Source organism: Notechis scutatus, chromosome 3 (genome assembly GCF_049901735.1).
Source record: "Notechis scutatus isolate UNSWTSFEM ecotype Mainland chromosome 3, rNotScu1.2, whole genome shotgun sequence".
NCBI classification, from domain to species: Eukaryota; Metazoa; Chordata; class Lepidosauria; order Squamata; family Elapidae; genus Notechis; species Notechis scutatus.
Genome location: NC_142011.1, coordinates 66,192,561 through 66,205,670, shown reverse-complemented (window position 1 = coordinate 66,205,670; position 13,110 = coordinate 66,192,561). Strand labels below are relative to the sequence as shown.

The 13,110-nt window shown below is 36.7% G+C and overlaps 1 protein-coding gene across 14 annotated transcripts in view; it reads left to right on the top strand.

Annotated features, from left to right (window-relative positions):
• DAB1 (DAB adaptor protein 1) overlaps window positions 1-13,110 on the top strand; it is a 754,595-nt gene that overhangs the window by 713,794 nt on the left and 27,691 nt on the right. For 10 of the 14 annotated variants that reach the window (XR_015748591.1, XM_087960344.1, XM_087960341.1 and 7 more), the window contains one exon: window positions 5,086-5,142. The exons of the other annotated variants lie outside the window; for them this stretch is intronic. Coding sequence is in view for 9 of the 10 variants with exons in the window: in XM_087960344.1 (XP_087816470.1) it covers window positions 5,086-5,142 (57 nt within the window). In the remaining variant the exon portion in view is untranslated. The remainder of the gene's footprint in view (window positions 1-5,085; window positions 5,143-13,110) is intronic. 14 annotated transcript variants of the gene reach the window in all.

Genomic DNA, 13,110 nt, shown 5'->3' with positions numbered 1-13,110 from the left:
ATATTACTGCTGTTTTGTAGTGGTAGTTCTTCTTGGTCTTTTACTGATTTAATGACTCCACTAGAGACAGAAAAATAGAATGTCTGTATTTTAATTTAAAAAATCTTATATATACCTAATCCTTTTAATACAAAGATGTCCTCAGCATTTTAGCATGGCACATAAAGTCCAGGACAAAGATACTTTGGCTACAACACACAATATCTACCCACTGAGGCACGTATACATCTATGAGACTAAATAAGAATGCTTATTTCTGACATGCTGATGCAGCAAGATTTAAATGCAACAGCTACCCACTGAGACACATATACATCTTTTACAATACATAAAATATTTATTTCTGATATCCTGATACAGAAAGGTTAAAAGTTTATTAGCAGGGCTTCTAATTCATGCAATTGTAGCTTGGTCACATATTCTTTACAGACTTAATTATCAGTTTTGTATATATTTTTATCTATGTGAGACGCATTGTCAACTGATTAAAAATTACATTCCTCGCATAAGGAAACCTATAGAAGGATCCTGCAATCACATACCTTCTCATAGTTTCATGCAGGGTGCTGGGAGTAAGATTGTTTACTTTAACTGACAAAATCTTTTCTATGGAAATGTCAAAAGGTAGAGACACAGAGGAGCAAATATTTGCTCCCAGTTACTGCAGTGCAGCCCAGCAAAATCTCAACTGAAGACATTTCCATGGTCTAATAGACACTAATGGTTCACCCATAGGAAGTATTTCCTCGACAGCAAGTGATGCAGAACAAGAACTTATGGAAGACGCAGCCCAAGGGCTACTTGATAATTGGACCCTTGGGACATGCAGTAACATGCTGGGCAACTGTTTTGTGGGAGGTCTTGCTAATGCTCTGTTGAACTCTGCACAATGTTCCTCCCTAGTTAGTCTGTTCTCTGCTTCCTGGGACATCTTCAAAATAGCAATCAGTTCCAGTGACACAGTTGAGGATGCCCTGTGAGACAGCAGGGCAGTAAGAAGAATAGGGACAAAACACAAAGTGTTGTTCAGAAGGGAAGAAATAAAAATAAAGTCTGTTTATTTTAGCAGAACTTAATTTTAGATTTGGCCAATGATTGTGATTTGAGCCAAAGTAATTTATTAATGTGTCTTCAGTTTCCTGTTCCTTTCAAAATAGGTATAGTTTCTGCCTGTACAACACTTAGTCCTTTAATTGCACTGACATATTGTCCTTTTTATTAGTATAAATCAGTAGGAAAGTCTTTGAAAAAGAGGGAAATTGTAAGCCTATCTCAAACAGATGCTCTAGCGAATATAATAGAAACCCTAATTACAACTCAGCATATTCTCCATGGAGTTGCCTTTAGAAAGGACTTGGAAGCTGCAACTGTTACAGAAAATGGTGGCCAGATTATTGCCAATGGAGTATAATACTTATTTTATGCTCACTGCGCTGGTTCTTGGTACCTTTCAAGGATAGCCAGGATACATCAGGCAACACCTTGTCAATATTGAATTTGCCTATATAATGAAAACATCTAGAGAGAGTCTATCATGTGTCATGTATTCTCAGTCCATATGGGGTACATGTACAATGACCATCTTATCTTGCAAAAATAAAGAATAAAGCAGGAAAGGGGACAAATCTGAGAAGTTCATAAGGATAAAAAATAGTTTATATTTGTAACTTTTACTTTTCAAAAGAAAATTCAAGAGCAAAACCAGAATACATAATGCTCCTCTCCCTAACGTTCCTGAAAACAAGCTTGCAAAGTGGGTTTATAGGCCTCATGCAATTAAGCACACTTTGGAGTTGTACTTGACTCCATCTCTCTATGAATTGCGCAAGACTGAAAAAACTTCTTCCTAGTGCTCCAGCTAGCTTGAATTGATTATGGGTGTCAGTAATCTTAGTTGATTTGTGAGGTTTTTTTAAATACTGCTTCAGTTATTTCATGTTGGCTTTTCTGTGAACTATTGGAGGATTGGAGAAGTCTATAAAATACTGTAAACGGTGTAAATAAATTAAATGCTGATACAAGGCTATAGATCTCATGTATATCTGATCCACACTGAAGCAGTTTTATGCCAGTTTTATTTTACAGTTTCCATTGTCACACATTCATTTTCTTTCCAAATTCAGTGTGTTAATGTATAAAGATATCCTTGACTTGGGGATACTATCTTTAGTATCAGTGTGTTAATGTATAAAGATATCCTTGACTTGGGGATACTATCTTTAGTATCCCACAAATTCTTACCTGTTCACCAAATCATCATAATAACAATAATACAGTAGAGGTGGAAGGGACCTTGGAGGTCTTCTAGTCCAACCCTCTGCTCAAAGATGAAACCCTCTTCCATTTCAGACAAATGGTTGTCCAATCTCTTCTTAAAAAGTGTTTGAGCACCCACAACTTTTGGAGGTCATTCCACTGATTAATTGTTCTAATTGTCAGGAAATATCTTTTCAGTTCTAGGTTGATTCTTTCCTTGATTAGTTCCCATCCTTTGCTTCTTGTCCTGTCTTCAGGTGCTTTGGAAGATAGGTTGACCAGAATAGATTGATCATCAATTCAGAGTAGTAAATGATAAAAGGAGAGGGTAGAATATAGGACCCAGATGTGTTGGCTATCCAGAAATAGTCCTTTTTAGTTGTTAGATTTATATTCAACTCTCCTCCAGGAGCATCAGACTTGGGTGGGAATCTCCCTTGATTCATCCCCCGCCCCCAAATAACAGCAATTCCTGCATGGGCTGAAAAGGAATGGCTGGCCCATGGTCAGATAGCAGACTTGGATAATGGTAGTTCTGAACCAAAGTTATCACACTCTTACTATGCCATCTTAATTACTCTACCACATTGGTTTTCCAGGAGTAGTTCTCCATTTAGGGATAACTCCTCCAAAAAGAGTGCTAACTTTATCATCTTTTTGATGTCATGAAAAGGAAATTTCGTTCTATCACGGTTATCACTGATTGGAGTCTTAATTTTACACTTGTATGCTGCATGAAAGTTTTTAATTGCAATAAAAGCTTAATTGTCCAAATTTAGCAGACTTCAGATCCAACAAATTACAATTAGTTCAAATTGAATACCTAAATAATGACTGTTGTTTCTGAAATAGCCCAGACAAATGACATAATTTACATAGTTTGTATTAGTTTATGCTATACATATAACTAATGTACTTGGTGTTTTTGCATTATGAATATCTTTTGTGTGATGAAGCAAATGGTATAAATTGATGCAATTGCCCTAAAAGCTTCAATTGTATGATGATGTAAATGAAATAAATTGATAACATACATTCGTAACATGCATTGATACAAATAATGTCAATTCAGATTTAACAGTCATTCAGAATTAACTGAAATTGCTTCCCCCAAATGATCTGTTTTTGTTAGATTAAATCTTTGGTTAAAAACCTATATTCTACCCTCTCCTTTTATCATTTACTACTCTGAATTCTAATTATGACTCTTGCATATTTTAATTACTAGAATGTTGTTATTCTGATTGAAACTCTGAACTTCTGAAAAGCAGAAACAGTTTTGAAAGGTAGTCTGCAATAGTTAAAAATAAAATTTCAAAATGAACCGTATACGTTTTGTAAAGTCTTGCTGAATAATTTAGTTAAATTGTATTTTTCCAAAAATCAGATTTCATATCATACTGATAACATTGAATAAAAATGATTTGGGAAAATGTTTCATGCAATAAATCAACTTGGTATAACCAAGCCCTATGTGTGATACCTTTAAGGAGAAATCCAGATAGCAACGACTAGGGTCACTCTAGAATAGTCAAGAGAAAAATTACATTCCTCGCATAAGGAAGCCTATAGAAGGATCCTGCAATCACATACCTTCTCATAGTTTCATGCAGGGTGCTGGGAGTATGTTTATATGTATTTAAGCAACTTAGCTATCTATGTATGCCTGGTTGTTCAGCTCTTCCCTGTTAAATTCAAAAGAGCTACTTGAAGACATTAAAAAGCAACAGCTATATATCCCTGAAAAATGATGTTTATGTAACAAATTGTGATTACTATGGATTAATGAGCTACCAGATTGATTATGATAAGGGTATATTGTGTAATCAAGCTGTCATGATAGGAATATGTAATAAGGGGAGCCAAATTGCGGGGAAGGTGGGGGAATGGAATGAGCTGTGGTGGCGCAGTGGTCAGAATGTAGTATTGCAGGCTAACTCTGCTCACTGCCAGCAGTTCAAATCTCACCAGCTCAAAGTCTCACCAGCTCAAAGTCCTTCCGAGGTTGGTAAAATGAGTACCCAGATTGTTGGGGGCAATAAACTGACTCTGTAAACCTTAGGTCTATAAAGCACTATGAAGTGGTATATAAGTTTAAGTGCTATTTCCATTCCTATTATCTCTGAACATGCCAGAAGAACAAAAGGCATCATGGAAGCACAATTAAAGGATAAATGCCTATTCAGCATCAAATGAGGTTATTATAACTTCTCCAATTGTATGGTTTATTTTTCTCACATATCTTTTTACCTTTTGAGGAATAAAATTAAGGATGCATACGAAAAACACAAGTAGTATGAGCATAATATATAGAAAACATGACCACTTTTATCCTTTCTCAACTTTCTTATATGATAAACCAGTTACTCCCATTCATTCCTGGGAAGAGAGTGAAAACTTTACTTACTTACTTACTTACTTGCTTACTTACTTACTTACTTACTTACTTACTTACTTACTTACTTACCTACCTACTTACCTACCTACCTACTTATTTCATCTTTTTTATGATGAGTGGCATAAATAGGGGTGATCTTAAGTTATATCCACAGAAGAACTGTAGATTCATTCTGAATTCTAATATACACATGTGTTCATGCTCCATTTTCAGTTCATTGCATTGGCATGAATTTAATCTCATACACAGTATTTATTCAATCTAATTATGTTATTATTAACATGAGCAAGAGCATTTTAATAAAAACTATTGGAATGGCTTTTGCTCATATGTTAAATCAATAATAGTTGAACTCATCATTGCTGTGTCCAATAGTATATGTCATTTTTCATAAATCATCCATTTTCATATTCATCAATCATCCATTACAGCTGGAGAATGGAAACCTGTTGTTGGACATAGAGGAAAATCTTGGTAGAATCACTCAGGTAAGCTAATTCTCTGTTAGTTGTGAAAATAATTGTTCATAGATCTTTCAAAGGTCTAAGTAGACACTGATCGCTTAATATAACAAGGCAGAAAAATGCTGTTTTAAAAAAAATATATGTTGCATTTAGGAAAAGCAATGGAATAATATTTTTTCATGTTATATTAAAGCACATATACCAGTATAACATGACAGATGGGAACTAACAAGATTCATTGTGAAACATCATAGTGTTACACTTTATGGAATATAATTTTCCTACAATGCAACCTATGAATACTGAGAAATATCTGTGTATACAGTCTCTATTCAGTATATAATACAATGTGTTATGAAAAAAAAAAGTTATACAGAACAGTCTAACATGAATTCAAGATTATCTCAGACCAAGATATGAAAAGTGACCTACTCAGGCAAAAACAAAATAAGTAGTATGAATAATTATTATGATTAATAGGAAGCAATAAGACAATACAAAAAAGCTATGGATTATATACAGATATGAGAAGGATCTATGCTACAAATCAGAGAAGTGAATTAAAGAAAAGTAGTAAGGGATAGATCACGGGTGTCCAACTTGATCGCATCACGTGATGTATCGGGAGTTTTGGTTTGTGGAGCCTGGTGGACATGGCCTGCTCCTGATTCATCCAGCCTGCAGGCCGCCAGTTTGACACCCCTGGTAGATGTAAAACAAAAATAAAGAAAAAACAGGAATAAGTATATCTTCCCCATCCCTCTCCTGTTTGGTGATGCCACCTAAATTGAGGGACTATTGTGAGGAGCAATTGAGTGAGATTGTGGGAGTACCACTTCTATATTTGGGACAGTGATTACATTCATTGACCAGGTACTCATTAACATCAGCCCTCTCCCCAGCTTAGTTTATATATATGAAAGAAAATCTGCAAGCTCTCTCTACAAAGCTAGAAAGTCAGCAAATCTCCAAAGGCTTTGAATCTTTCCAGAGCTATTCAAAGAGATTTTTTTTCTTTAAAAAAAACTATTTAATCTATTTGAAGATTCAGTTCAAAAGGGTGTTTTGGTCTTTGAATCAAGACTTTTTTCAAATTTACATAGTCATATTTTATATAATATTAATATGATATCCTTGCTTTTAAATGCAATCTATACATACCATTCTTCAAATATTAATGGTCTTAAATGATTAGATTTAGTGTGTGAAAGAATTAATGAATTTGGTTTATTTTAAATCAGGTTGGAAGTTGTGGCAAATCTGTTTCCAGAGCTCTGTATGTTCAGGAGGAACAGATTTACCATTCATAATTTTCTGATTTTGTAAATTTTCTATTTTCCCATTTGTTTTACAGAAAAAAAATCCTCATGCTTAAAAAGAGGATGCCCAAGTAACAGGCAAAGAAGTAAACATAATTCGTGTTTGTAAAATATGGCATATAAATTCATTTTTCTATTTTCATGGAACATAGAATATTTACTGAGTGACGCTAGAAATGTTTAATACATAGACTTAAATAAGACATCCTAGATCTGAATGAATGAAATATTCTTATTAAATACTTTGTTCATTACATAGTTGAATGTGCTGACAAGAAAATCACACAAAAATTATCAATGGAAATCAAATTTAGCAACCCATGGAGGTCTGGATTTGGAGTTACATTCAAAATTAAAGTGGAAAAAAACACTACAGGCTGATCCAACTTTGATGTAATGTCCTTAAAACAAGTCAAAATGAGGCTCAGTAATGTGTGTGGCCTCCACGTGCCTATATGACCTCCCTACAACGCCTGGGCATGCTCCTGATGAGGTGGCGGATGGTCTCCTGAGGGATCTCCTCCCACACCTGGACTAAAGCATCCTCCAACTCCTGGACAATCTGTGGTGCAACATGGCATTGGTGGATGGAGCAAGACATGATGTCCCAGATGTGCTCAATTGGATTCAGGTCTGGGGAACGGGCGGGCCAGTCCATAGCATCAATGCGTTCGTTTTGCAGGAACTGCTGAAACACTCCAGCCACATGAGGTATAGCATTGTCTTGCATTAGGAGGAACCCAGGGCCAACCACACCACCATATGGTCTCACAAGGGGTCTGAGGATCTCATTTCGGTACCTAATGGCAGTCAGGCTACCTCTGGTGAGCACATGGAGGGCTGTGTGGCCCCCTAAAGAAATGCCACCCCACACCATTACTGACCCACTGCCAAACCGGTCATGCTGGAGGATGTTGCAGGCAGCAGAAGGTTCTCCACGGCATCTGCAGACCCTGTCACATCTGTCACATGTGCTCAGTGTGAACCTGCTTTCATCTGTGAAGAGCACAGGGCTCCAGTGGCAAATTTGCCAATCTTGGTGTTCTCTGGCAAATGCCAAACGTCCTGAACGGTGTTGGGCTGTAAGCACAACCCCCACCTGTGGACGTTGGGCCCTCATACCACCCTCATGGAGTCTGTTTCTGACCGTTTGAGCAGCCACATGCACATTTGTGGCCCACTGGAAGTCATTTTGCAGGACTCTGGCAGTGCTCCTCCTGTCCCTCCTTGCACAAAGGTGGAGGTAGCGGTCCTGATGCTGGATTGTTGCCCTCCTATGGCCTCCTCCACGTCTCCTGATGTACTGGCCTGTCTCCTGGTAGCGCCTCCATGCTCTTGCCACAGCTTGCATTGATGTGCCATCCTGGATGAGCTGCACTACCTGAGCCACTTGTGTGGGTTGTAGACTCCCTCTCATGCTACCACTAGAGTGAAAGCACTGCCAGCATTCAAAACTGACCAAACCATCAGCCAGAAAGCATACGAACTGTGAAGTGGTCTGTGGTCACCACCTGCAGAACCACTCCTTTATTGGGGATGTCTTGCTAACTGCCTCTGCTTTCTACCTGTTGTCTATTCCATTTGCACAACAGCATGTGAAATTGATTGTCAATCAGTGTTGCTACCTAAGTGGACAGTTCAATTTCACAAAAGTGTGATTGACTTAAAGTTACATTGTGTTGTTTAAGTGTTCCGTTTATTTTTTTTGAGCAGTGTATATCTTAGTATATGTAAGTACATTGGCAAAACATTAGGCTAGAAACCTATGCAAATACAAATATGCAAATCAGGGAAACGTTTATATTAACTATATTTTATTATATATGCATATTAAGAAATGTTCAAGATTTAAAATATGTTCATGTTTATGTATAAGAGCAATTAAAGTAAAGTTGTTCAGATGTGAACAGCTGAAAGCAGGCAAAAGCAATCTGATACCCTTCTATTTCAGTATTTATTGGTCTCAGCCAACATGGCCAATAAGGACTTGTCTAAATTGTAGCTTACGAATATCTATAGCATACTAAGTTGCTTATTCCTAGTTAGAGAAAACACTTGTTTGCAAATATTTGAAATTCAGCAATGTGCTCCAAGGAAAGAATTTCTGCCTATCAATTCCTATATGTAAGATGTTCCATTGATCCAGTGATCATTTCTCAATCCTCATGGAGCTAGCAGCTTGGCTTATAGTTTTACTAGGATCACACACATATACCATTGTTTTATGAAAAATAAATAATTGGTTCTGTGACTGTCCAGTTCTCATTATTGCAAAACACATTTTAATATGCAATTATTATAGGAATCGTTTCTGTTAAATTCACATGGAAGCAGGCAATATCCTGATTTATTTCAAATAAAATAAGCACTTGCAAAGAAACTTATTAGTGTTGAAACAGACCATGTATTTACATTGTCAAATTAATTTTCGTAATTTCATTATTTACATGCTAATGCAATTCCTTCTAGTTCATCAGTTTGTCGTATCATCATGCTTTCTTTACATCTTTCCATAAATAATTCACTGTGCAGTTACAATTATAATAAACATAGGTGTGCTACATTTGCAAATTCAACTGAAGGCTGAGTTTGCTATCATTCAGAACTAGAGAAACATATAACAAATTTCACTTTGCCAAAGATGCTTGCCTTTACAATAATTATTTTCTTATAATGGTGAGGAATATCTGAGTTTCAACTTTAGACATAACATTACACAACTGGTTCTTTACCTCTGAAGCCACAATTTGTATAATAGCATACTTGTAACCTGACTGTAAAAATACGGGATGTTTTTATTCTTCTTAGAATAAAAATTTAATTAAGCAAAGCGCTGCTTTATCAAAGCACACTTGAATTCTAAAAGCTAAGTATTTTCCTATAACAATTGGAAAATAAATCCCTTGTAAGCAGTTGGAGTTTTCTTTCTTCTTACTACACAGGAAATGGAACTTCAAGATATGAGTGGCATCTTATTAAATGAAGCTTTTTATAATGCTATGGATCATCATCCTCTATTCTATCTGGTACTTATATAAGGAAGCTCTAGTAGCATTTTCATTTTCTTCTGGGAAAACTAGTGACTTTCCCTTTAAATAGAGAAGCTACTGGCATTCTCTTGGATGGGGAGAAGCCAGCTGAAACTCAACCTCAGCGTCGAGCCTCCAAAGAAGAAGCGGTGCGGACAAGCGGCAGCTCCGTATAGTCCCGCCAATTTCTTCAAGCTCTGAGGCTCTTAGGAGCCGAAAGTCACCCTGGACGGGTGGTAAAGGCAGAGGGATGCTTCGGTGGTCGTGAGGAGAGGAGAGTCTCCTCGACTGACCCGAAGAAAACCCCTCCATCCGAACTAAAAAGAGAACAGCCAGAATGGCTGAATTGAAGCCGGGAGGGCAGCTAAGACAGAAGTGAAAAAGAAAGGAGAGATCTTGTAACAGCGTGCTTAGTCTTGGTAAGAATCACTCCAATTTCTGCAGTGGAATTTTCCTTTGAAAGTGGGACTCAAAGGCGGAAATTAGCTGCGATTAACAATCAGGAGTGACTGTCAGATTTAGTAAAGAAAAAAAAATATTGCAGCTAGAAGTAACTTTAAAAGTAAAGGACAGATTGGATTGGTTAAGCCAAATTTCTGTACTGTATTTTTACTACTACTCAACTTGAAGAACTTTGGGAAACTATTGGAAAACAATATTATTCAAAGACATATTGATTGTAGTTAAAGTGTTTTAATTCCATGAGTTTTGCTCTCTTTCAATAATCCAGCGTACTTTTGAACATCCTGTTACAGCCTATTGTTTACAGCGTAATAACAGCAGCCATCTGAGCAATAAATTCCTCCCACCCAGTAAATAACAGCTGCTAGTAAAACAATTAACCCTTGCAGACTCTCAATACTACCTCATTACTTTAATCAAACACTGATTAATTCATTACCTCAAAACTTACAACTTTTCTACCTCATTACCTATATCAATGATTAGATAATCAATTTCTATAAAATAATTTATTAATGGTTTAATTGATTTATTGTTTTAATTGATTAGTGTGATTAGAGTGTTTAGTGCAAATGGTGTGATTACTGATTAGTTTAAAAGATCAAGATTCATGTAATTTAATTGATCAGTAAAATTAGTGATTTAGTGAATTTAATTGAACAGTGTGATTAATGATTAGTGTAATTAATTGATTAGGCTGATTGTTGCTTAGCAAAATTATTTGACTAGAGAGATTATTGCAATTGATTATTGGTGTGATATTGGCTATATTGATTACCCAAAATTGTTTTATTAAGTAATTTAATCAACGTACCGTCTTAACAAACCTACCATGCCAAGAAAAAAGTCCAATGCCAAACCACGACCTAAAGAGAAAGTAATCCCCATCAATGAACCACAAGACTCCTGCACATGCCTTAAATGCTATAAAACTCTAAAGGATAATGAAAATCCCATCAAATGTTCTCTATGTAACAAATACGCTCGTCATGACAGCTTGGGATTACCCGAGCAAATGATTCAATACCTAGAATCATCCAATGAGTTTCCATATCTCTGCATATCATGCAGATCCAAACTGGATCTATTTGAAAGAGTTGATACCATAGAAACATGAATAACATCCCTTGACACCATAGTAGCATCCCTGCATGCTTAAAAAGAAAGATTATCCAACCTTGAAAAAAAAGACACAATGCAAAAACCTGAACATCCAAAAGCTACAAACCATATCTCTATCCAACAACCACAACCCAATCCACAACCCAATCCACAAAAAAACATAAATCAGACAAATAATGATATCCCAATCCTCATCAGAGAAGCTGTTGAGCGTGAATGGAAACGTCAAAATGCCATCTTATTTGGTCTAGAGGACATCAATGACAATGATGATATCACAACTGTCCGAAACATCATCAGTGATTATCAAGCATTAACCATCTCTCCTGATGAAATTCTTGACATTTCCTGCATTGTCCGAGGCCTCAAAAACAGAGATGGCTCTGTGGGCCCACACTTCTACAGGGTCATTTGCAAAAATGAATCAAGCAAACGTAAATTCATTTATACTATAAATTCACTTGCCAAAAGCAACACCAACCATGAGAACCTCCGTTCTCGCCCTGACCTAACCATACAGCAACGTGCTCGCTCCCGTGTACTCCACACAGAACTCAAAAAACGTCTAGACAATGGAGAGAAGGACCTGTACATTGACTACCATGCTGACTGTATCAGAAGTAAGTCACACAACCCGTAACTCAGCTTTAACCTTCAATCACAACCCTACCTCAACCACTCCACCATCACGCAAGACTAGGCACACACGCCCCTAACTACCTCAATTCCAACTACAGCTGGCCTTAAATGCAAGCTACTCAATGCAAGAAGCCTTGTGAATAAAATACCTGAATTTCTCCTCTTACTAAATATGGCTAAATTCGATATCATATTTGTCTGTGAAACATGGCTCAACGCATCTCTCCCTGACTCCCTTACCACAGTAAGAGACTATCATGTTTACCGATCAGATCATGAAATTCGTAGAGGTGGTGGTGTTGCTATCTTCTATAAAAAGTTCTTACATCTAAAAACATCCAAGTTACCCAGGAGCTTGCTCTTCTTGAGACCATCATCTGTGAACTATCCTTAAATATCACATTTCGATTCTTACTATGTTACAGAGCCCCTGATTATGACATCGAACATGTAAACAAGCTAAATTCACTACTAACATGGGCAACATCCTGGCCACATGCTTTTATCTTTCTTGGTGACTTCAATCTACCTCATATTAACTGGACCCTAAACGAATGTACAACTGAACCCATACATGCAATCTTCTACAATGCTGTTACGAATCTGAGACTGGAACAACTAGTAACCAATAATACTAGACTTAACAACTGCCTCGATCTCATCTTCTGCAATAGTTTGAATTTAATTTATGGAATACAAACTAAAGAACCCTTTTCCAACAGTGACCACAATATGATTGACTTTTGTCTCAACATACACCCACACAAAAACCATCACAATTATGTAATACCCAATTATAACTTCAAAAAAGGCAACTATGATCTTATAGACATCCCTTGATTGGCAATCTCTATTCACTGGATGCAATACTGTTGAAGACCATTACAACATATTTTTACTTGAAGTCAAGAGTCATCAAACTATATGTACCATTAACAACTCCCAAAACCAGAAAAAAACAGATTACCCATAACAATAAGGAAACTCCAATCCAAAAAGAGATCACTCTGGCGGAAAAACAAATCTGATCACGTTGCCAACTTCAAAAGCCGATACAAAAATTTATGCCACCAGATAAAGACTGAATGCACCAATTATCACATTAAACAAGAGGAAAACCTTCTACGCACCAATTCCACCCGCACTTTTTACAATTTTGTAAACAACAAACTAAAAGACTCAAGGTCCATCCCACCCCTGATAGGACCTAATGGTAAAGACTGCAACAGCGACACCATTAAAGCCAACATCTTTAACTCATTCTTTAGCTCAGTATTTGTAAACAGCAATGGATCATGCCCAGTATTTCCTAGCTGAACCACAGAAAACTACAATGATCTAATACATATCGATTTTACAGAAGACAATGTTGAAAAAGCACTACGCAATCTAAAACCATCTCTATCTATTGGACCGTATGG